This window comes from Poecilia latipinna, unplaced genomic scaffold, assembly GCF_001443285.1.
Source record: "Poecilia latipinna isolate Pla-1442-1.1 unplaced genomic scaffold, P_latipinna-1.0 Scaffold501, whole genome shotgun sequence".
NCBI classification, from domain to species: Eukaryota; Metazoa; Chordata; class Actinopteri; order Cyprinodontiformes; family Poeciliidae; genus Poecilia; species Poecilia latipinna.
In genome coordinates this window covers 148,335-174,910 of record NW_015113117.1, presented here as the reverse complement: position 1 = coordinate 174,910, position 26,576 = coordinate 148,335, and the positions used below count along the sequence as shown (strand labels likewise).

At 38.7% G+C, this 26,576-nt stretch overlaps 1 protein-coding gene across 1 annotated transcript in view; it reads right to left on the bottom strand.

Moving 5' to 3' along the window:
- The window catches only part of naaladl2 (N-acetylated alpha-linked acidic dipeptidase like 2), a gene marked incomplete at its 5' end in the record, with an annotated part of 155,643 nt that overhangs the window by 13,860 nt on the left and 115,207 nt on the right, over positions 1-26,576 (bottom strand). The window contains 2 exons of the mRNA XM_015040234.1: positions 5,344-5,542; positions 16,471-16,564. Coding sequence (XP_014895720.1) covers positions 5,344-5,542; positions 16,471-16,564 — 293 coding nt within the window. The remainder of the gene's footprint in view (positions 1-5,343; positions 5,543-16,470; positions 16,565-26,576) is intronic.

Genomic DNA, 26,576 nt, shown 5'->3' with positions numbered 1-26,576 from the left:
ATAACAGCTGTTCTGCCCCGAGGAGCTCCTGCCAAGAAATGCAGTAAAAAAAACCCAACAAAAATCTAGTATTTCTCATTTTCTTTATTTTATCAGAACTCCTAAAAATGCATGTGATTCTGTGAAGCTCCAGTTTGTGTTTCATTGGGGCCTGCCCATAGCATTGCATGGCAGGCACCTATTGTTCTACACCCAATAGAGCTTTGGAATGTGACGTCACTGCTGTAGACGGAGGGATAGTAGCGCCATCTTTGGTGTCCATAAACATAACCGACAAAAACAACATTCTCGCAGATTTTTTTTAATCCAAGTTACTTAAAATAATTTAGCTATGGTACGAACTTGCTGCGTTATTGTATGTAATGTCCGATCACACGACTGAAATGGTAAAAAGATGGAAAACGGACTTTCGTTTCACTATTTTCCTGCTTGGAAACAACGCGAGGAGGCTAAGCTATCGGAGCTAACGAAAAGAAAATGAATGTCCTGGTATCAGCGGTGAGACGCTGATATTTTCTACCACTCATGGTAACTCAAAGTGGAAACAAGTGAGCCACATTAGCTCCTGGAGATGTGACGTCAACGCCGTAGGTGCAAAGAGCCCATTGGTCTGTTAGGATTTACATGACTGTTTTAACCAAACTACTGTTTCACATTGAATTAGTGTGGTCATTTAAAATGAAGCTTACTGGCAGTTTCAAAATAAAAGCTTCACTATCCCTTCCACGTTAGTGCACCGCCCTAGGCGGTGCAATAATATTAGCCTTTTTTATGTTTGTTTTCCTCAGGATAGAATGAACTGCCTTTCTTACTTATTTGCCATGTTTAGTATACTAAATGGAGTAAGTCAATGACAGACAACATGCTAGTGATGCCTCACATACTACTGATAGCCTTCACGCTAACATGAGCATTTTAGCTAATTTTAGCTTATGCATTAATTTTAACATTATGAATGGTACAAGTACAGCTTAGTCAACATGCTTCTGCCTCTCCACAGGTTATTGACTACAATTTAGCTAAGCTTAGGATTGATAATTATTATTAGCATCAGAACGCTGGGTCCAAGCCGACAGGCACACTTTGGCAGGCCCCGGTTAAATTTCTTCAGGAATTTTCTAGTTGTTCCTGTTCTGCTCCAGATGTAGAACTAGTTGAAAAACAATCAGAGGGGTGGGGGGTTAAATCACAACTATTCCCCCCTTCATTTCACTGAGAGAGAGACAAAATTACCAGGGAGAAGGTTTTCTTTATCATGATGGTGCAGCAAAGCTGGACTGTAATTTCAAGTTCCTTCCCGCAAGTCAGTTGAATCCTGTGTGGCTTACGTACTTTTCCTCTTAATTACATACGGGCGAGAGGGGAGACTGCAGACGTTTTAGAATCAGGAGAAGAGTTCCAACAGAGTTATGCAAAACTCTATTTGTTTAGCTCTTATCTTTAATATCCTGAATTTCATGAGTAGAAAGAATCCTGCTGCAGCAGTGTAACTGCCTGAGCTGAATTCAATGTCACAATTTAGGTTTTATTAGACAAAACACAGAGAGAAACTTTAAAAAGGTGAGGTTATGCATAAAAAAAGACATTATGACTTTGATCCAACAATGTAGCTGCTGATTGCTGTTGATGTAGCTGCTGGTCACAAAAGCAGCAATGCATAAGTTACCATGGTGATTTATCCAGTGCAGCTAGCCTGCTCCAGACCAGGCTAGAAGCCAGGCTTAGCTAAGCCTGGAGCCCCATCTGTTCACCCTGCATTAAAATACAGCTAATTCAGTTTGGTATTCAGTCAAGTTATTATGTTAAAATCATGATGGTAGAAATTACAATTATCAGTTTTAAAACAGTCAATGTGGACTATGTTACACCTGCCATATGTCATCCATCCAGCACGCATTGCAGCATAAACATGGTAACGCTGTAAGCTGTCTAGAAAAACTAAACAGCTCACAAGAGCTTTACTGTACTGTTTTTACATCTATTACAAATATTTGGAAATTAGCACATATATATCAACACATATATGTGTTATATATCAACCCCATGTGGTTGAAATATAACTACCCACATGGTTAAGTAGTTATTCTGCTTTCAGACGTCCATCTTATTGATGGAAACTAACAACAACAGCGTTGTGAACAGCTGTTCAAAGACAATATGTTAGCTGTGAGTTTCCCCACCCTCAAGGTCAAATGTTCTGATGGATTAAATTTAATCTCTTATCAAGATTAATTCAAATACAAAGTTCTTTATGACTTCAACTAGCACATTTAGCTGAAAACAAAATATTTGCTAAATTTCGGTCAGAACTTTTTGTTTTTCCTTCAGCTCCAGTTAGGGTCATCCTCTGGAACAATTATTAGACACTCGAAGGAGCTGCGTTCATTGTTTCAAACAATTATACGCAAATGTAGACGTGATGGAAATTCCCAACCATCCCACCCCTCAGGAAGGAGACGGGTTCTGGTCCAGAATGTGTAGATGGATGCCAGAAAAAAAAAGCCAGAGACCTTGTGAAGATGCTGCTGAAGCTGGGGAGACAGAGTCGTTATTCACAGTGAAATCTGCCCTGTACTGACATGGGCTGGAAGGCAACTCAGTGAGGAAGAAACCATTACTCCAAAAAGAAACATAAAAAGTCAGATTAAGTTTTCGAATGCACACAGGGACAGAGAACATTCCAGAGACGTGTCCTGTGGTCCGATAAAACTAAAGTGGAACCGGTTGCTCGCTGGTTGAGCGCCAGTCTCAACTGTGAGCCTATTTATATGAACTTATATAAATCATCATCGTAAATACCACAACCGTAATGATCACTGCTCACATACATCTGACGCTGCTTGTTAGCCCCTTTTTCTCGCTGTTTCTCACAGACTAACAACCTGTTGCTCTGAATGTTGCTGGTAGCAGCTGGACAAACTGTTGCTGGGCAGCAGGCAGCTGATTGGACCCAAACAGGTGTACCCTGAAAGAAGGTTGTGAAAAGCTGCATTCACCTCCCCCGCACCTCCACCCCGCATTCATTCAGCTGCTGTAACATTCTACCAATCAGAGTCCACAATATTGCTTTATCACCATATTCTGACAATAAAGAGTTTTGCATGCTAAACAGCTGACATTTAATAAAGGCCCGTTTAATTATCTCTTTGATGGCAGACGACTGGAAGACCTTTTGAAATGAAGTCATGAATTTAAATAACTCCAGGGGATATATGACACACCATGTGACCGTTTCACTCTCCTTTATTTTGGCATTTAATAAATGACTCTCAAAAGAGAACAGTGAGACGAGGATATGTCAAGGAAGAATTCATTCAGATCTCTGTTTACAGCATTTAATGTGCCCTGTAGGAGCACAGTCAAAATTAGTTTTGTTATTTAAAACCAATTTATTCACTCAATAAAACCATGTGCCCTTAAGTGGAACACACTGACCAATCACCTAATTACTTCAGCTGATGACCTTTAGTCAAATTTACAAATCTGGCATTTCACTTATACATTCTAAACTCAATAGTGCTTGACCTTCACTGGAACATGATTTGGAATGATATATGTGTCACAGAATGGCTTTTTAATTGTTATTAATTCAGACTTTAAGAGAACGATTGGGCTAAACTGAATTAAATGAAAGAGCATATCATGTAGATCTGCTTGATCTTACTTTGTAATAAATTGGATTTTCAGAGCTGTCTGCCCTAATAATATTCTAGTCAGAAAATACTGCCTCCTATTTGTTGGGAACTGAAAACTATTGATAAGGGAACCGTGGCAGTGAACCTTTACTTTGACTATTTTCTGTTTTTAATCACCTTATGCAGGATTAATATCCCCCATCTGGTTGACCACTAAGCACTGCCTCTGCACTGTAATCCTTGTAGTGCAGATGTATCTACATTTTCTTTTGACTGTTAATGATATTTAAACTTAGATTCAAAGAGTCCATCAAGCCCCCAAAATCTCTGGGATTCATTCACAAATCACTATAATGTCCATTGTTCATTCCTGCTTTTCCTTCATATCTGTAGCAGATTTACAAAGCAGGTTGCACTAAAAATAAAACGATGCCCATCATGTCCAGCAGATGGGAGCAATTTGTACGACTCTGCATCAATGTGCTACTGCACCCTCTTCACCTATAAATACAGCAGATCATTTCAATGGATAAAAAACTGTTTTACTCTAAATGATTATATTTAGCAGCGAGGTCCATGTGATCAAAAGTCCTGAAAACTTTAAGCCAACCTCTGCATGAAGGAATCACTTTAGAATGGAAGTTCTAATTCTATGTTCGGATATTTCGAAGCAGAAATTCTGCTCATCTACTTTCGGAAGTAGAAGCCCATGACTTTATGAATTGATTGTTTATTTAAATGAGACAATGCATAATGGAGGTGCAATGTTGTCATAAATATACATCTTTTGGTATTTAGGGTTGATATAAATAAGTAAATCATATCAACTTGTCTGAAACACTTTCATGCAAGAATACTTAGTGCTCTCCTGATTTGGATTATTCATTTGTAATTCTGATGAAATGTAACTTAAAGTTTGCTTAATATTTGACTTGTCTGAATTGACAGCTGAAAAACTGTATTGTACTGAAAAACTATTTCTTTTGGACAGGAACGCTACAGTCCAGGTGACCCCCAAAATAATAAATATTTTAATCATGTCCCCTGCAGACGACCTGCAGACAGTACAGCACAATCTCAAACAGTAGACATGGATCCATACTGTCTGACAGCTTTTAGATGATTTTAGTTTATTCTAATAAAACTAATAGATTTAACAAACACATTTTACAAGCTTCTCCCTCAATTTCCTTTCTGTTCTCTGTGCAGTTGAAAGTGTTCATGAATGCATCCGTTTTTCTTAAAGGCTGACTGGAAGAAAAACAACGAGCAAAAAGTGTTTAAACTCCCACTGCTGTGCTGCTGTGTATGAGTGACTCTTCAATAACAGAAATCCAAAGTTAATGACGCGAAGACAGGAAAAAATACGTAGAGAAAAAGTTCCTTGCTAGTTTGCCAAAAACAAATTTAAAGTAATTTACAACTAATTATTTTCACCCTGTCGGACTCTTCTGAACCATCGTGAATTATTAACTAAAGCAGAACATGATAGATTTTGTACATAAAAAACCGCGAAGCAAGATAAATTTTACTGAAAGCAAATAGCGGATCTCTTGTCATATTCTCAATTTTTTTTATACTAATATCGTGAATGTTTAATATTTAATTCATTTTTCAAAATGTAAAAGCAGACAGCGTCTCAGGGCTGGTAGAAAACTGCTCAACAGTAAACAGAATCTGACAGGAGCTTCGTCTGTCCAGTGTGTACCTGAACACTCCAGCCGGTGTCTGTGGCATGATGAAGCTTTTTTCCAGATCACGGAGCACGTCGTTCAGCATGCGTACGTGGGAGGGGTCACGCTCTTTGGGGTCATTCGCCGGGCGCATGGCTTCGGACTGGAAGAACGCCGCGTGGTCTCTGAGAGTGGAGGCTGAGGACAGCAGGGGAGGCGATACCGCATTCTTATCTGAGCAGCAACAAGAAGGAAAAAACACAACATGAAGACACTTCACCATGGCTTTCACATGTAAAAACCTTTGCAAATGGATTTGATGTATAATATTCTAACAACCTTTTGTGCTCGAAAGAGTATTTTACTGCAATGGATTTCCAACAAGTGGTCTCCTGCTTTTAGGTGGAGGAGGCTTATTTTGGAAAACAACCCTCTTGACTTTTTGTCATGCTTTGTCCACTGATATCCTTGGATGGAAACTCTTTTTGGACTACACTGAACAAGACATGTCCACCATCTTGTGTTGTGCACTTATTAACTCATAGGCTTGGACTATAAAATGTTGAAAATGTATAAACGGTCATCATGGTCAGATTTACAGGGTGTGGGCCGCAGGGCTGGAGCCAGTTTCTATTAGTAAAAAAGATTTTACTATTGCAAATTAAAGTACATTAATATGCACTCCTTTACATCAGCGGTTCTGAACTGATGCAGGTCTAATATGCTACCTGGTTGGTAGCTCCATGTTGTACACAAAAAGTACCATAACTTCATATTATTCAAATACTTGAGTTTTGTTCATTTTCATAAAATCCTAAAATATTTAAACAATTCACAATGATTCGCGCCAGGAGTTTTAAATAAAGTACAATGTTTGTAAAATACACATTTCTTTAAAAAAAAAAAAACAAAAAAAAACACACACAAATAAAAACACAAACTAAAAATCTGTGGGGTCCCTAACTGTCGGCCCCGGGGCTCCTGCCCTGTTGACCTTTTCTAAAGTCTGACCCAGGAAAGTCCTGAAACTTTCTTTGGTTTCTCCTTTAAACTGTGTTGCTGAGCTTTTGTTTGGTGTTGAGTTTTGTTCTTAAAAACAAAGATTAATAAATATAGCTAGAAAAAAATAAATATATAAATCTGAAAAACTTTGCATGGATTTGTATACAGCACCATTCGCTCTTATTTATATTTTACCCCTGGAGAAGGGAAAAAAATGTAATAAGTTAAAAGAGCAAGCCATTAATAAGCTAAGAACCCATTTTGTTTGGAAGAAAAGGATGATATTTCTGTTTTGTTATCTCCTACTGGTTGACACCCGCCACCATGGGGATGCTCCAGCAGGTAATCTGACACAGATCCCTCCCTACACACAGCGCTGCTGTTCACAGAGCCTGAGCAGATGAACGAGACAATAGAGGTTTTCTGCCTGGATAAAAACATCACAACGTTAAGTTGCTTGAAACGTCTCCTTTTAACTGTCGAGAGCCCTTTATCTGTTCACATCTGCATCTCCATGTGAGAAGAAATTTAGGAGCACAACTCCTGCAGAGCGTTCCTCTCTGCTACGTCTCCCTGTGAAGGGCTCACTCTGCAGCCAGTCATCTGTCAAGGTGGAGGTAAGACAGTTGTACTGCACTCACAGAGAGTACGGCTTTATCCATTCATACAGATGAGCACAGCCACTGTTGAATTTGTGTGTTTGGCACTTTGTAGGGAAAAGAAAGAACGCCTAATGTGGTGCAGACGTCCCTTTTCCATGTGCGCTCACAACCGTTCCAGTAACAAAGCTTTACAGGTACGACACAGAATCAAACCAAAGTGAGGTTATTGATTCTGACAGTGGTCCTTATTTAAAGAAGTCAGTAAATGTTGTACACACTAGTTATAGTCTGCTTCCCTCTGAGTGAAGTGACACCAGACATTGTTCCCAAGAACAGCTTACCTTGAATAAAAAGTTAATTGGAGAGGAGAAAGGGGCTTAAAGAAGTGTGAAAATGATGCAGCTCAGCTAAAACCGTCCTAAATGCTTCAAAATGGAAACCAGAACAAAAAGACATGGAGGAAAATGGAACTGTTCGAGTGGATCAAAGAACAGCAAAAAATGACTGAGTCAGCCAGTCGTCCGCTCCAGGGTGAACTAAGAAGAATGGCACAGTGTTTAAACTCAACTATTTAAAGCTAAGCTTTCGGCAAGTGGCCCGTTGCTGAAAAGCTGACGGCAGCTGAAGATGTTACAGGTTGCAAAAAACTCAGTGGATGGCCTTGAGAGAAACGGAACATTTTAGAGACATTTGAAAGAGTGAATGGTTGTTTTTGGGACTAGAAGCTGCCAACAGTTTGTCAGACGATCCCCAAGATCTAATCACTGCAGTTCTGCCCTGTGGCATAGGAAAGTGTTCTGTTAAATACTGCTACACTTTCCAAAACATCCGATATTGCCTGGCCGTTGTTTTCCTTTTCCAATGGATTCTCGTCTTCCTTCAGTGCTCCATCTCATATTTCTCCCATTGAACTGGATTTCTCGGGATGCATCCTGGGCAATCAGTGAAGAGAAGGAGGAGTTGTTAACGATGCCGTTGAGTTTCTGCGCTGTTTGAGAATTGTATCTGTGGTTATGGTTTGACTATGGCAGCATAGGAAGTGAACAAAGCCATTCAGTCTGTGCTGGACATATTTCCAAACATTTAGCACTTAAAGTCAGAGCAAGAGGAATGTTTTTAGCCTGCAGTTCTCATTAACAGCCATCTTGTTTGGCTCAGCACAGGCAGTTTTTGGTAAGCTTCATAGTTTTGTCGCCTTGATTGAACATGATCAAAAATAAATCTTTAAGGTTACTGAGCACAACTTTTCATATTTTCTTTATTTGATTATTCTAAGCCTGGTTTATGTATTTTATGTTATTTTAACTAACTCATTTAAGGCAATGAAACTTGAGTCCTTGTCAGTAATGGACACTTAGACAAATTCAGTTATAGTAAAAGGGTTATTTTAACAGTCAGCCTGAACCGTAAACTGGAAAATCTGTTGCCACTTCACAACTTCTAGTTTGTCAGGATTATTAGTTATTTCACAAGAGCAGCATTTCACAATCCACTTCTGGAGTGACAAGTGACACACTCTCCTGTAGAAAAGTGGAGGTGACAATTTGTCACTTCTATTTAAATACAAGGCTTTCAGTAGTACACTGACTAAAAAAAGAGAAAAAAGAAGAAAAGAGGTTTATTCTACAAACCATCAAGACAAGAAACCAAACTTATTTAGTAGATGTCATATTTTTGGAAGTGAACTTTACCATTCTTCTTCCCATTTCTAAATCATTTTTTTATTTCTTCCAATCAGTCTGTTACCAGGTTATTTTAACTTTCACATTAATACATCCTAGGAATGGCGCTGCAGGTAAGCTATACGGCTAAGTTTGCTTCATAATGTCGAGTTTGGTCACAAGGTGGCAACATGTGATCATTTATTGCAGTCAAAGAGTATGTTATTTTCATTTCTTCTGATCAGACGATCTTCTGATCAGAAATGATCTTTGTGTAATGCCATGCATAACACCACGCCCTGATGTGGTGTAAGGAATGCCACATCCTGTCTGTCTGAACGGCTCAATTCTGAAAAACCCGACTTGTCCCCTTCCACATGCTAAATCACATACATATTTGATCGTTTTCACAACGTTTGCAGTCAGAATGGCCATGTCGCATTTTATCCAACTTAAAATTAGAATAATATGAAAAGGGTAATTAATGGAAACTCCTAGAGCCACAGGCTGATCAGCTCTACGTAACATTGCAATGATGTAGTCAATCATGCAAGGGGCCCTAACACAACTGCATAGACGTGTTCATACTTTTCAGAAATCTGACATTTGTACTTATAGCATCTTTTTGTTGATTGGTCTGATGAAATATTTTAAATTTCTGGGACTCTTTACCTGTAAGGCATCATCATAAATGCAAAAAATAAAAAGCATGAAATATTTTACCAGTTTACTAATTGTGTTATGAATGACAAGCAATAATTATTTCTCTTTTACAAAAAATTCATATTTTGGGGGGATAATAGTGGGAGATTTAGAATCAACAACCTTGTTGTGTAAACATCCAGGTTTCAGCTCTCTTGATATGTTTATCTCAGAATTTGTTCTGCGATTTGAAACATTAACAGAAACCTGAAGACATCTGCTGCTGCACTGATTTAGCGAAAATCAGTGCAGCAGCAGTCCTTCAGTGAGGACTGAGAAGAAGCAAGGGAAGCCCAGGATTAATTCCAGTTTTATTATAAACATTATTGGGAAGGAGGCGAACTGTCATCCAAGATATTAATCAGCAGCATTTGGTATGTCTTGATATCGCGGCGCCACAGCAGGTTTGGAACAGAATGTGACTCATCGGTGGGAAAAATGTGAAGACAGAGGGGCCAAAAATAGGCAGCGGGAGCTATTCTCCTACGAATTTAAATGGCTCGCCTCACAGCCAGCTGGGACTCATGAAATATTGTTTGATTGTTGTAATCCATCATATCTTTCAAGATCCTGGGGCATACATGGGAGAGTTTGCATTCATCTATGCAGTTGGGACTTGGACTCTTGAGATAAGAGCAGCAGGGAGAGGAAAGGTGAGAAAAACAAAACACACTCAAGGAGATGCTTTTTTTCATCAGAATAATTTCTATTTTTACATTAATCTCTACAGATACAATCAAACCTCGGGACTTCCCTGCATGTGCATTAGTTTTAAATAATTTTGTCAAAAAAAAAAAAATCCCCTTTTTTTTGTTTTTAGTTTGGTTCATTAAGTGAGGATGAATAAAGAATAATGTTCTATCTAATTGTACTTAGAGCTGTTTCTTTTATACAAGTCATGCTATGACCTACTAGCAGCTTTTTCCTGTTACAAGATCTATAGCTCTAATTACATGCCAGCACACATATGGCCATTAAATTCAGGAGAGGTGCACTATTTGCACTCATCTATGTGAGGTCACAGTGATTTCTTGACCCTCTGCTCATGCTGGTATTTTCAGTGATAGATGAGCAGACAGGTCCTTGGTTTGTGGTGGATCATTGGTTTCCCCGTCCTTCTCCAAAACAAAGCAAGTAGAGAGAAATGCCTCAGTGGACTTCAACTATATTATTCAATACCATTAGGTATTTATTTGTATTTATTTGGGTTCTGGTCATTAACCTCTGCCTATCAATCAGGATGTTCCTCAAATATCAGATTTCTATTTTCTCTCTCTCCTACCTTCTGTTTTCATGTTGTGCGAGAAATAGACATTTGTGTTTGACTGCATCAGAGTTATTTTAAAGTTTCTGGATATGTCCCAGATTACAACAAAAGCCATAATCTGATATTTTGAAAATGAAAGATGTATTTTAACATAAATGCAATGTGAGTTTGCCAAAAAACAATATGACAGGAAAAAAATTACTGGGAAAATACAATGAGTATGACATAATATTACAGTTCAACTACAATAAGGGAAAAGAGAAAATTATGTAAAAACTAACAGTAAACAGATAGATGGCTGCAACTAATTTAGAAATCTGTTATTCTCTAAATTGTTCTCACAAATAATCGATTAATGTGACAAAAATGGGCACATTCTGCAGACTTTGTCTGCATACTCCAATTAACCATTAACTGATTACTAAATTAGATGACAATTATTTCAATAATCGATTAATCTCAATTAATCCGATTAACCGTTTCAGCCCTTGAGCTATGCACAAACGGTTTCACTAATAAAAACTGGCCAAAGTACAACTGTAAGTCTGGAGATTACTTTTAAAAATAATATCAATACCTTCTGCTGCCCTGAGGTGAGATGGAAGGCTGTTCCATCAATGTGGGTAATAATAATAAAAGAGTCATCTCACTTATGTGTTCTTAGTCTCACTTTGGGTTTACATTGAAGGCCTGTGGGTTCTCAGTGTTTGTGGGATAGAAGTAAATCTAATAAATAGGTAGGGTCCAGACTGGTTTATTGGTTTTTAAACCAATAAAAGAATTTTCAGATCGATTCTGATGCAGAACGAGAGACAACACGAAGAGCATCTTCTGACCCGCTTGCAGCTGAGAGGAGGCAGAACATTTCAACCGTCAATCCTGCAGGTAATAAAGAAGTGCTGCCCTGTCTACAGCGGGTCATGAGAGAGGACTGAGCTCTGGGGATATTATACTGATAATGAATTTATTATGTCTTTATTACATCTCAACTGGAAACTGAAAAAAAAAATCAGGCTTGACAACTGTTATGCTTTTTGAATTCTTTCACATCAAGTTTCTTATAATGATATTAGTCAGCAGAACCAGTCTTCTGATCAACAAGGGAGTTGAAGTGGCAATCTGGAAAAAAAATACTGCTAACAAGAGAACTGACGGGCAACATGTCGCCAAGAACAACGGCACTAATAAAACAAATGGCAATAAATAATTGTTCAAATTATATGAAGGTTTTAAAGTGCTAATAAAGCAAGTCTCATATTAAGCTCTTCATCACATGAAGTTAAAATAACAAGTAGCTTCAACAGTCACATGTGAGTCTTTAGATGCAGTCATATGTGAATAATTTACTCAGTGTACAGACAACTCTCAATGTTTTTCATGGACAGGTAGATAAATACATAGATTTTAATCTAGTATACTCTTCCACTTCCACTTCATCCTTTAACTCACTGAATGAGTTGAGATATAACTTACAATAGACAATCTCAGACATCACTGACTCCATTGCTCCCTTTAAGGTGAAGGTCAGAAGAACATCTCCATGGAGAAAGGCTCCACTGGACTCCATGTTTACTGTGACATCTATAAAGGTTAGATATACAGTACCTTTAAATGGAAGAATTAAAGGAAGTCATTTTCTGAAATCTCCAATCTTCCCTTCATTGGTAAGGTTGTTGTAAAAGCTGTTTCAACAGTTAACTAATTTCTTCACATTGACCAACCGCTTTGATGTCATTCAGTCTGGTTTCCATGGTTACTACAGTACTGAGACTGCCCTCATCAAAGTGTTCAATGACATCCACATAAATTCAGAGTGTGGGAGAACCACAGTGCTGGTTCTGTTGATGATAATACTTTGCTGGACCCACTGGAAAAATTTCAAATAGCAAGATAAGTTATCATAAAGATGATAGACATGCTCATTACAGCGTGCTTATGTAGACACATAGGACAAATCATAGTATGGATGTGCCATAACTTTTACCAGCTGAACAGAAATTAAACTGAAGTTATTATCTTTGAACCAAAAGAGGAACGATCTAGAGTCAGCACACAACTTCAGCTGTTGGAGATGGGAACTAATGATTAGAGTGAATCCTGGGAGTAGTGATGAACTCTGACCTGAACCTTCAGAGACACATAAAGGCAGTTACAAAGTCAGCCTTCAATCACCTGAAGAACATTTCTAAAGCTAAAGAAGTAATGACTCAGAAAGATCTAGAGAAACTCGTCCATGTGTTTATCTTCAGTCACACCGCTTACTGCAACAGCAACTGTGTTTCCATCAACCTTAAAATTGTGCGATTTGACATTCTGAAAATAAGTGTGCTTAATGGAAACACTTGAGGTGGCTTTTCAGCTTTATCAAAATTAGTGCATTTTGCAAAACTGCAAAGTAAACACTTTAGCATCACAAGAGTCATATGAACAACTGTATGTTACTACTGCTGGAGATTATGAAAAAGATGACAGGAAGTGGTAGAAGGATGATGGCGCGGCATGTCTTTTCAATATTTATTTGCATGTGATTTTAGTTGCATTTCTTTTTTAATCGTTGCTTTCTCTCTGTAAAGGGGAAAAATTACTATCCACTGTCGCCACATGCTTGCTCAGTAAAAATGGTTGCTGAGTTAAAAACTCAATAATGCAATAGGCGGAACTGCAATTTCAACCAATTGTCAAAAACTGAATTTGTCTATATTTTACAACTACGATGCATGCCATTAAATTTGCATTAATTCAATTATATTTTTCTATATAACAAGATGTTAATTGGATGTTTTGTGTCTTCTAAAGTACCTTGTCATGACATTTGTTTAAACCGAGTTCATCTATGAAGGTTCATCATCAGCTACCAGTTACACCTTACCACCATTTTATAGAGTTATTTCACTCCACCCTGAATTCTCTGCACTGTAAAGCAGTGCAAAGATGCTGTGAGGAAGCCACAGTCAGGTTAAAAAACATTTAGAATATCTGCACCTTTGCTAAAGGCCAATTTTAACTTTGACACATTTACAGTGAGACATAGAATTACATTTAATAACCTCAATAAAAATTCCAAAATCTGTCACTGCAGCCTCTCTGATATTTGTGGCTGATGAGAATAATAAAACCAATTGTGAGCATAAATAGCGCCGTCCTATAAACCACAATGCCATAATGTCAAATTATGAAGGGCGTACAATTAAAATAAAACATATTCCAAGGTCCACTTTAAGGTCAACACCTAACTGCAGCGTTATTCATGTCTCATTGTCATTTATCTTGTGAAGTTTCATTGTCAATCTGTTTATTGCCTTCTGGACAGAAGGCAACATACATCGCCTTTCAAAGCACATGCATAGACGACATTAGTATTCAATCTATTAAAGAAAGAGCAGCTAAACATTAAAAATAAAATTAAAAAAATAAATCTTATTAAAAATAAAATGTTTATATTACTTTGTTGAACAAAGAAGTGAAAGAGAAGAGAAACTGGGGAGCAGAGATGTGGGGATGCAGAGGGACAGAGTGATGAAGGAACAGACATGGGGGCTACAGGCAGGTATCATAATCATTTCTCTCTCAGGTTATAATCTTTCCATTAGTCTCAGATGAGGAGGCATAACCACTCAATCTAGGCTTTAATGGGACAATGCTTATATGCTTAGACAGAGCCAGTGAACCTGAGGCTTAGAGTGATTGCCTTAGTGACAAAATGAATGAGACTTGGAGCTGGAGCTACGTGAGGATCGTCTGCTCGCCTACAGCGCTTTAAATCTCAGATCATGGTCCGTAGATGATCGATAATCCTCGCTTTACAGATTTTATTTTGTCCCGGCGATGAAGAATGAATTCTCCACAGTGCATATTCTACTGACTATATCTAGTTGTGACTCTGTTTAGGAGAAACTCCAGTACTTTCAGGATACTTCTTGATGGAAGTAACATTTAATTTTGTTTACTCTGGATTTGCATGATGCCAGCATGCAGGCTACAGGCATCAAAGTCTATTTTTTTTTTCAGCCTTGTTCAAGGGCCATTTTAATATTCAAGGACAGTCTTTGCGAGCTCTTAGAGTGTGACTGAATAAGCCTATTTTTGCTCACAGGGCCTGAGAGCTTGTTCAGCATGTTAACTGCTGAATGTTTGGCAATGGAAATGTGGGCTGGGTTCATTTAAGACTAAAGCACTGCTTACTTAAAACGGAGAAAGTTGCATATGCAGACATATGTAAATTAGTCTATGTAAAACATACAGAGAGCCACTATCTAAAGTTCAAATGTGCTTGCAACAACAAACCAACTCATCTTCAAATCAGTACACACATTACTTATACGCCTTTAATATTTCAGTCTTCCCTGTTCTGATTGTTCCAGATGGTCTATGTCTTATAGACTTAAAAAAAAAAAACTTAATTCATTTTTAACAGTTATTTGCATGGTCTGTAATTAATTGATTCCCATTAATCACATTTAGTCAAAAACTATATATTGATAAAAAAGCAACATTCTCAAAAACCCATTTTACTACTAAATGATTGAAAAACAAACAAACACATGAGCTCAAAAAAGATCATTTTTGGTTGTTCTACAACCATCATAGTCTATGCTGCTGCTACATGTTTAGCATTGAGTTTCTCTTTAGACTTGAATAGCTTTGCTGATAGACTAACTCCTTTTAGCTCAACTTCAACACAATAGTCTTTACCAGCGTCCAATCAGATCATCTCTGAAGCAGAAATAAATATTTCAAAGCAGCCCCAGCATACCATGAGAAGTGACCATACACAACATCCACATATGTTATGGGTGTAACTTGTGTGTCAGAAATGTCTAAAAGGAAAAAAAAAAAAAAAGAACATGGGAACTAAGAAAATGAATAAGAGTAATCTATAACTAGACACAAGAAATAAATAAACTAGAATCACTGAGAAAAGACTGAACAGTGAAATAGAAACAAGATGATGTAATCAATATAAGGAAGCAAGGAACACAATAACAATGGAACTGGGATAAAATAATCAATATCCCAAAACAACCACAACAGGGGTTATTTTGGGATATTACATTATCTCAAACCAGTCTTCCCTTTCTTCTCTGTCCTAAAAAAATGGATTTTCTGTCCAAACAGAACCTGACCACTGAATATTTTCAACAATTCTAAATAAACAACAGAGAAGGTTGTGGGTGCAAATCCCAGTTAATCTGCAATACTCAGACCAGCCTGTTAGGACACAACCATACCGCATTCAAGTCAACTTAAACCAGAGTCTACCTTCCTGTGATGCTGAGTTTAAACTTCAGCAACTTCTCTTCACCATTTCTACAGGTTTAAATGCATTGACTGACTGCCATGTTATTGCACAGGGGAACCTAACAGAACAGTATGGAGTGAATGTTACTACAATCGCCAACAGTGCACCAGAGTTCTTCAGCTAAAATCATGAACAGCGTAAGTTCAAAGAGTCCAGTTTCATCCAGAGAGAATTTCGGCCGCTTTTGTAGGTGTATTTAAAAAAGTGAATGTTTTTCTCCAGAAGGTCTTTTAGCTCCAATTATTAACATCAAATTACAGCATGACAGTTTGAGCAGGTGTGCTCGTTCCAGGATCCCAGCTTTGTGCATCAAGGCTCTAATTCTTGTGCACTGAGTGGAACTGAGCCATTATTAACTAAATCTGTTTCTGTTATTATAATGAGGGCAATATGGCCACCAGAAAAAAGGAGAAAATGTGTAAAAGTGGAGAAAAGTAATCAAACCCAGCTCTATTCTGGAATTGGTTGAAAAGTACCAGAGCCCTTTGCAACTGGAAGAATTACTTCTTGAACTCAATATATTATTATAGCAACAGTGCACACGTGTAAAGTCAAATATGTTTTCATACTATTACTATTTTTTTTTACATCTGCTTTAGTCTCACCACTATTTTTACATCATATGTTACCTTTAAGTTTGTTTTGAACATCCAACACAATGTCCAGAGGGTAGAAAGGCAGCACAGGGTCACTGACCAGGCGCAGAATGGCTTCGGCTGTCATCTGCAGAAACAGTCACAAAATAAAACAAGTCAAGTTAGTGTACTTTATTAATTCATCATTTCATATTAGCAACAAAAATCAGTCATTTAAAATCCACAAGATCATTGCGGTCTACAGACCAAGGATCAACTCTTGGTCAAGCATGTTTTCTGTCTTGTGCATACCCCAAAACATCCTGTCTTTCTGTAGTCCCCAGTTCACCCCCCAAGTCTGGAAACTGTTCTGTTCTGCAAAGCTCTAAACACCCAAGGTCAGTCTGACTTCTGGTCTCCATCCACAAATAAAGACATATAAATTGAAAACTTCAATCCGCCTTACGCTGCCTCACCTCTAGTCCTTCCAACTGGAGTCAGTTCCTCTCCTGGGTAGAATATGCACATGATTCTCACATCTCCTCAGCCGCTGGTCTTTTCCTGTTTGAGGTCTCTTTAGGTTATCAGTCTCCTCTTTCCCCTCTGATGACTGAGAAGCCACACTCTTAGAATCTGTAAGTAACTTCAAATACCCAGGGAGACTTCTTCCTTGTTTTGTTGTGGCCTGTCACATTTGTCTGCTTAGTTCTGACCTTCAGTTCCTGTTCTGAGGGATTGCTGGATGGGTAATACTTCATCTCCACTAATCAGACCATGATTTCATGTATTGCCCTTCTAGACAAACCAGCTTCTTGTAAACTGAAAAACTGACATCTCCATCAGTGGTTCACATGTGTATAAACTTAAATCAGAAAATTCCTTGCAGGTGCTGAACTATTTCTACGAGTGATGAGTTAATGAAGGGTGGCAAAAATCTGAGACAAAAATGATCCCATATTACAAATGTGATCTCAGTCAGGCAAAACTCAGACAATTATCCCTGACAGTCCATGTTTGAGTTGATTTATCTAAATATTACTGCTTAATATGCCTCAGTCCTTGTTATAACCAGCCATATTATAATATGCCATATTTCCCTCTACTGCTGACCTATTGACTGCTGGGATTTGATCCATCACCCAACAACTCTAACAGAGCCAAATGGCAAGAGGAAATAGTCAAACCATTTTTGATTGATTCTGGCTTCTGTATGCCGATTGCTTATGGATGCCTAGTTAACATTTCAAAGCTGGCCAAAAATACTTTTCTCACATCCCTGAAAATGTCCAATGTTCCCAGCAACTATGTCTAATGGCCTCTTATTGTATTTGTGCAAAAAGCCTTGTGATTCTTCTTCTGCCAAAATCATACACTTAATTCTTTCTGTGTAGAAGCATACAACTTAATATGCAACGTGTAAAATTTAGTAACTTTCAATTTTATTTTCCGTTAACCCCCATAACTTCCAAAATAAAGAAAAATCCAAAGTTATGCCGTCCGTCCGTCCGTCCGTCCGCTGCCTCTCTTTTCAAACACTTGAGAGCCTGGGAATATCTCTTTATGTTTACAAGCTGGCTGTTTCCTTCCTCTAGGATCTGCCATATTGTTATGTTTATACCAAAGCTGTAAAATCCAGCTGTAAAATTGCTGCAGAACTTCTTTTATCCCTATTTGTTGGCTCTCCTCTGTCACAGACACAACACATATTCAGCCAGCAATATGCACTGGAAGCGGTATAACATCAAAATATACGTCCACTGTGATAACAAGAACAAGAGACATCATGTCCACTCTTACGCCTGCAGCTCTGCTTGTTTTACAGCCTCCCAGTTATCTGCCAGTGGATTCTGATTGGTGTTTATCAGGATGGAAACAAGCATCTAGATCATGTTAGGTCTAGTCTTTTGTCATTTTGACAGATTCAGGTTCAATTGAAATTGTAAGAATCTGTGTAACATTAGTTTTTTTTTATCAATAAAATGGCATCTGTGTTATAAGAGAAAATTGGGTTCTAGTGCAAGAAAACATTTACTTGTGGCAAATTGAAAATGGGACTCATTTTATTCAACAACGGCTTTCTTCATGTGTCTCTCGTATAAAAGGAGAAATTTGTTGAGTGCACAACTAATAGCTACCATACCGACATATTTTTCCACCTGAGCTATGCAGCTCCTCCAGAGCAACCACAGTGCTTATTTAAAGTGGTATGAACTTGAAGGGACTGATTACCAGTATTCTGATACCAAATGCATTCTTTTTCCTTGCCTTTCCACTGATAACTTTGAATTACTCATTGAATAATTTCAAACACAACCTCATGTGGAACTTTAACTGCCTGGCCTCCATTTTTAGATACTGATAAATGGGGATAAAGAGATTTAAAAATACACCGCTATCTCCACTACAGATCAGTTATACTGGCTTTCCTGCCTCTGTGATTTGTGGGTGCTCATTTATTCTGCTAACTGTAACCAGCTGCACCTATATAACTCTCGTTTGCAAGTATTTTGAAAAGAGCTTACAGTGTACAGATCTGCTCTGCACCCCTCTGCGCTGTTGTCACTGCCACCGAAATCAATCTGGCAGAAGGGTGAGGGGGGATTATCGCATTGATTTGAAGCCAGTGAGTAATACTACTGCAGAAAGCATTCATCAAAAGCCTGTAATGTGGGGGGACAGAAAAGGCCGTTGATTTCTTATTTATGGCCTTATTTCTGGATCATCTCTTTCGAAGGCAGAGGCAAGGGAGGAGAGCAACGCAGAGACAGGAGATAATGACAGGAGAAGAAAAGCAGAACCGGGGCTGTGACAAAACAGAAAGCAGAAGAATGTCCAAGCTGAAGAAATGTGACAGTCGGTGGGGTGTGGAAATATAACAAACTAACCCCAACATCTGTTCTAACACCAGCTGTTTTTGTCTCTTATTATTTCATCTGGAATGCACTTACCATCTGACATATAATGAATTGATGTGTCACTTGCAGTGAAGGAAATTAGTTCTATCCATTTCTAAAAGCAGCTTTATAGGTGATTGGAACAGGGTCACTGCAGAGTACTGAATGAGCGCCTTAGTAAGGCTTTGTCCTGCAAGGTCAGAAGCAAAAATCTAAATACACAAAAGGAGATGTGAATTTCTGTGAACACTTCTGGCTTATTTCGTGTTTCAAATTTTAAAAAGATTTTAAAGTCAGTAGCTGTTTCTCAGCACATCAATTAAAGTGGCAGCATTATGTGTTTTTCAGGAAGTATTTTGCCATTTTCTAGCATAATCAAGTAAATGCTACATGTATTAAATATGACTTTAAATAAATTTGACTTTGTAATTGAAAACCTTGAAATCAGGCCTCTTGAAAAATTCCAGCTCACAACCTCTCTTCTATTAACCCTTTAACAATGTTTTTATCGGTGTTGCACTGAGAAGTATAGTGACCTCAGCAGATGCACAGTTCCACCAGGTGGTGGTTAATTGCTGCTATCTAGTCTGAAGGAGCTGAGTAGAGGAGTCACTAGGGAGGGCTGCTCTGTGAGGCAGAAGCTTGGAAACTGCAAGTTTACAAGTTTGAATGCAGCTCCTGGATTGAAAAAGTCAACCACTAGCACCTCAATAGTGGCCACTTTCAAAAATGTCAGTGAAAAAAAATCCATGGATGATGAGTTTTTTTCCACAAAAAAATCTGTGAATAGGTGAATTCATTAACACTGAACCACAAGTAGGTGGTAATGTATACTTTGACATGTTATTTTCTGTCTGCGTGTGTGATGAAGAATCCAGAAGCATGCAAAGAGGAAGGAAAACAAGTGAACACAAGGAGAAAAGCAGCAAACAACAGAAACACAGGCATGGAGACTCCACCGAGGAGTGGAAGAACTGGGTGATTACTGGAAATGGGATCAGGGACGACTCATTTTGGACAAACAGCTGACAGCAAATAGAGTCAAAATGAGACAATGTGGGACAAGTTTTACTGTTAAATGAAGAGCTTAGTGTTTGTTGGTTGGACGGACAAGGACAGACATGACCTGTCAGAGCAATCTGACTTTATTATGTCATTAATGAAGAATGTACATGAATAACATCCTATAAACTATATTAGATGACCTGGTAGTTAATACAAAGCCTTCTTTTGACCACATTATGGTAATTCATTCATTATTTCGATCTTAGAGGAAGAACAGCTGCAGTATGGATACATGGTAGAAGTGGACACCACTGACCACCACTGATGAATCTTAACAGGCTGTCTGTGGTGTATCTGGGCTAATGTGTCATTTGAAGTGGACAGATTACACAAAGCAACTGATGTAGGCTGACTGGAGGAAATCACTGAAGAAAATGAACACAGGGATCAGGGGACAATAATCCCTCAACATGAACTCAAGAATCCACAAAACCAACACAGAATCTAAAAGATAAAGTGTCTAAAGTGACATTGTTATCACCACCTACTGTATGCATATTATATAAATACACACACACACACACACACACACAAGAACTGTAGTCATTTAACATTTAGAAGGCACTGGATGTGTGGAGTAACAGGCTATTTGGTTAAAGTTAGTACAGGTCTCTAAATCTCTTCACATAATGGTTTCTTCATTGTTTTTTCTATTCAAAAACCCTTTATGGCGTTAAATTATTGACTAAATAGACATATGAGCTCAACAACAAAGATATTTGTTTTTAATCTGTTCTTTAGATTCTTCAACCATCAGATTGGTGGAAAGTTTCTTTCTAGTTTCTTTCTAGCCTTTCAGCTGCTCTAAGTAGTTCACCATTCTCTACTACAGGCAATAAACCTGGAAATTGTTTATTTATTTATATTTCGAATAATGCTGTTTTTTAGTATTTCTATATTCACTTGATTTTACTGTGTATATATAGTTTTTCATATTGGTTTTGCTTTTTATACTGCTGTAACAATGTAAATTTCCCCATTGCGGGATTAATAAAGGAATATCTTATCTTATCTTATCTTCAGAGTTTCAGTTTCATTCATGGCCTGTAGACGCTGACATTAGCATTGGGGACGTCTGTGCTGACGCTACATGTTTAGCATTGAGATGATATTTGAGGCTTGAAAAGCTTTGCTGATAGTCTAACTCCTTCTAGCACAACTGTATCACAACAGTAGTGTTTTCAGTCTGTTTGTGTTTGAAGCAGAAATTAACCCCTAGTGGACAATTGTTATCAAATTGTTATCCACCCATAAATCTGATTTATGGGCGTACCATATAAAGGTTCTAGTTTGGGACTTTATTTATTTATTTATTTATTTTTTATTTTACAAAAAAATCTTATTCACATTTTTAATATGTTAAAGGTTATGTTATTAATTAATCAAAAGTGTTGTGTTAATGTTCTGGCCCTAGTTAATACTTAAAATACTGGCTTGGCAGCTAAGGCAATAATGATATTTTAATCTGTTGGCAAGAAATTAAACATTTTTTTTCTCTAAATCTTTTCTGTTGCAACTGTTGAAGGTTCATTGTTTCAAACAGGAAGATGATCATTTAGAAAGTCATAAAGGAGCAACTCTTAGAAGGCCTCTCAGTTCATTCCTCTTCAGCAGACACGCTCATGTCTCCTTCAGCTCCGTCGTTGACATCATTGCCTCTGTTTTGATATTGCCGCCAGCAAACCTCTACTGGCTCAGCAGGCCATGAAAAACTGTATAAAACAGTCCGATTCTATTTCTTTTTCTTTATACTTCTACTCAAAATGCCACGCTAACAGGAACTATTTGAGACAAACTGAAATTGAAAAATGACATCTACCTTTCAAGGGAGCTGACAGTTGTTTGGGGGCATACTTGAATCTAATGTCAGGGCAATTGGGAAGCAAAACAACCACAATAAAACCCATTTGATTCTTATATATGAGCTCTTAAGAAAGTGGTATTTATTTAAATGACAGAAATGCAAAATGAGGCTTATTTTTCAACAGAGCAGTGATCTACTTGAACACCATTAACTCTGGCTTTCACCGGTTTGACCTGTTAAAATTCAGCAAACTGTCAAAGAATCCAGTCAGCCAGTCCACAAGTTCCTCCAGATACCAGTTTAAGACAGTCTGATGAAATCTTGGAAAGGCAGGCCAACTCTGACACACCATTGATGTCCAAAGAATCTACTGCCAAAGAGTTTGATTTAGGTACTCAGGAAACTGCCAGAAATGTTTTCTCACTTCTACCGTTTGTACCTCTCAGGTTGGACACCATGATCACCTGACTCACAGTGTGATGTTCCTCCTTTCTGCTGCCCAAACAGCTCTGACCCGCAGAGATCTTTTGGGCTGAGATTGGGGAAATTCAAATGAAGACCTCAAAGTCTTTGTTGTCATCACAAAACCATCCCAGGATGATATACTTTTATTTGTGGCAGGGTCCATAACCCTGCCAAATATTGACCATTAAAAATTAAACCCAAGATTATTCACACCCCTGGAAGGCTTACGTTTTAAGAATCTTTTAATTCAGCCCCATCAGTAACTTTCCTCTGATTGATGTCTAAACCAGGACATCCATACTCTAAATGTCCCCAAGATCAATGGACATCTGGACATCTAAATGTCTTAAATTCAGATGGGAGAAACTCAACTGCTTGTGGTCCATAATAAAATAGCAAATAATAATTGGTACATAACCTGTATTTTGATGAGTCCCTTGGACTCGAAAGCGCTTCATACTACATTCACCAATTCACACACACATTTACACACTGATGGTGGCAAGCTACTGGATAGTAGCCACAACTGCCCTGGGCAGACTGACAGAGGCGAGGCTGCCAGGCCCTGACACCACCGGCCCATCTGACCACCACCAGCAGGGGGTCTGTGTTTTGCCTCTTTTTTAATTTTTACTGACATTATTTGCATATATTTATTTATTTATTTTTTTGCATTGTTCTACTGTCTGGTTCAAGGAGGGGGAAAATCTTAATTAAATTAAATTCAGGTTGTTTATGCTGCAAAGACTTTCTTCCGACTGGGAGTAATGGAAGGATGGAGAGGGGGCATACTTTGTATTTTCCAGGCACACAGTGTCATTTTATAGCACAACAAGTATCTACATTATCTTCAGTTTTTCATAAAAAATGCTGTATCAAAAATACAAGAAGAATATATGTAGAAGAAATATGACTTTGCAATTTGAAGACCTGGAGCTCATCACTAAAGGACTAGAGAAAATACCAGTGAAAAGCTGGAGCAATTATCACATTTTTTTTTAATTGGTACTTCTTTTAGATTGTTGCATTATCTTTTTAGAGATATCTGAGTCAGAAACAAACATCTTGCTTGAATAAAAAGCAATTCTACATCAGCCAGGGATATGAATAATTTTGGGCTTAACAAGTATTTACTTCCCCTGTTAGCGGTCAAACAGTTATGACTGACTAAAAATGTAAAAACGATAAACACAGCTGACCAGACAACACACTGGATGGTTGCTGCTTCCACCAGCAGAGGGCTCTGCTGCGACGTCCTGCCTCAACTTCCTCTCCCCTCTCCATCTCTCTCTCACACACACACACACACACACACACACACACACACACACACACACACACACACACTCACTAAGGCTGCACGTATCCTCAGTGACGCACAAGCACCACAGCCTCTCAGCCAACTCCTGTCCTATCCAGATTGGTAGCATCATTTACGAGGCTACTTTACATACTGTAAATAAATTCATGTCGACATCTAGAGTGGCAGCGCTGCCTTCCGAGCAGCGCCGCACACCCTCACCCACACATCCCCACAGGCACATGTACACAGATGAAGCTGGTGAGAAAATGAAATGATGAGGGTCAGATGGGTGGATGGAGTAGGCAGAATGGGTTGCAAGGATCATTTTCTCCTTTTCGTTCAGTGAAGTGGTAATTCTGTCCAGGTCTGCGATCTCGCTCGCTCGCTTGCCTGTTTTTTTCCCTCAGGGCTCGTGGAGAGATGGAGAGATTCTGGTCTCATTCAGAATGCCTGGGCAAAAATAGGCCTCATGAATAAACCATAAACTAAGTAGTTAAGTTATGTAACAACAGTGCGTGGATAGATGTGGCATGGTAAAGTACAGTAGGAGGAATGATATTTAACTTCTAGGTTGACGCTGTGCTCCAGTACATAAACAAACATCACAGCGTTCATGTAGCGCCTCTGATCATATAAAGTCAGTCTGCAAGTACTATTCCCTGCCTCTGCAGCCAATGAGGTGAGCAGAGGGCAAAGACGAGATTTTCATGATTTGAAGGCTGCGAGACAAAAATGTACCGCTTGAGAAAACACACAGAACAGCCAGGACTGCTAACCCAGAGAGTGAAGGAACGGTCTAAAGAACTCAAAGGACAAATCCCATTTCACCCCCTGCTTTGCAGCCTCACCCAACACTCTGCATTCAATTCTAGGAGTTTTGGAGTATAGATTCTTTTAGAAACCTAGTGGGAAGATAAAGGTTAGCACCAACTCGTCCTTCAAACTGAGATTTAACCAAAGATATGTTTGTAAGCAAAGAGGGGAGAGGTTTGCAAACATCATAACAAGGGATACTCTGACCAGGTTTTTTTGCTATCGATTCTGATACGATCATCCATGAGGCCGATCTCTGCTGATCGCTGATCACTGCCGATTAATGATGCTACGTCAGGGGTGGGCAACTCCAGGCCTCGAGGGCCGGTCTCCTGCAACTTTTAGATGCGTTTCTACTTCAACACACCTGAGTCAAATAATGAGGTCATTAGCAGAACTCTGGAGAACCTGACTGCACTTAGGAGGCGATTCAGCTGTTGGATTCAAGTGTGTTGGACCAGAGAGGCCTCTAAGAGGTGCAGGACACTGGCCCTCCAGGACCAGGATTGCTCACCCCTGTGCTATGTTATCTGGCAAAATGGAAAAATTATCTGGCAATAAATTCACATAAATTAGACATAATAGACATATTTTAATACATATCTAAAATCTTTTTTGCTTAGTTACATGCTGCAGCTTTAAGCAGATGTTCGGTGAGAGAGTTCACTGTCTGGTGGAGGTTGAGCGGCTCTACGTCTGTGAAATATTACTACCAGTAGCGCTTAGTGGTGGTCCAAGAGCGAGAGGAGATCCCAGTGTCTTCCACCGCCAGTTGCAAGACTTGAATTATTTTTTGGGTTATTTGTTTAGCTTTCTGACCGTGATGCTAAACAGGGGGAGTGTTGGTAGTTGTGCGCTGCTTTACCTGCTGTCTCACTGCTCTGGATGTCCTTTTTTTTTTTTCTGCGTTGAGCCTCGATGTAGCCAAACTCCGTCAAGGGCTTGTTTATTAAATGCCATATTATATTCATTGTGTTGATGCATTTTGACGTGCTTCACCTCCGAGGTCATTTTCCGCCGCAACACGCAAAATGCGAAATGAGATAAATGTGATCAGTTTCAGTGATCAGCGATCACTGATCATACTCTTTTTCATGGAAATCAGACGATTATGATCAGTGGCCGATTGATCGGCGCACCTCTAATCACGACTCTTTCCACTGGGGCCTTACTCAACGTGGCTCAACTCTATGAAGTTGTAAAGGTTTTCCACGGCCTACATCGATGGGGTTGGGACTGAACCCTGCTTGGCTAGGGAGGGGAGTCAATGACTGCATCCAACACTCTCCTGTACAACTCCAGTGTTTTTTTTTCTTGAATGCTACAAAAAGCCATAGACTGAGCAGAATGTTCAACATAGCTTCCAAATCAGAAGGTGAGCATAGACACGTTTTGTACAAAACCTCCTGAGGCAGCTTACCTGAAAAAGTCAAGGTATGCTGAAAATAGACAAAACTACAAAGACAGGAAATGGTGAGAGGACAAACTGACTAGCAACCATGATGTTCTATCTGTTTCTCTCCTGGAAAGCCACTCATCCATACAGATCAGCATAGGTTAACCATAGAGACCTGCTTACAACAAATGTACACCCTCAGCCAACTGTAGGGTCTTAACATATTGTGGAAAGATCCAAACTTACTAGATTAAAATATTATTTAAATCTCATCTAAAGTAGACAAACTTACGAAACACTTTCTACCATGCTCTTGTTTACTGAACAAAAATTAAGCCAATTACAAAACCCTGGAATGTAAAAGTAAACTTTCTTTCTTACTATTTCAATCATATAATCAGATTAACAATAATCAATCAA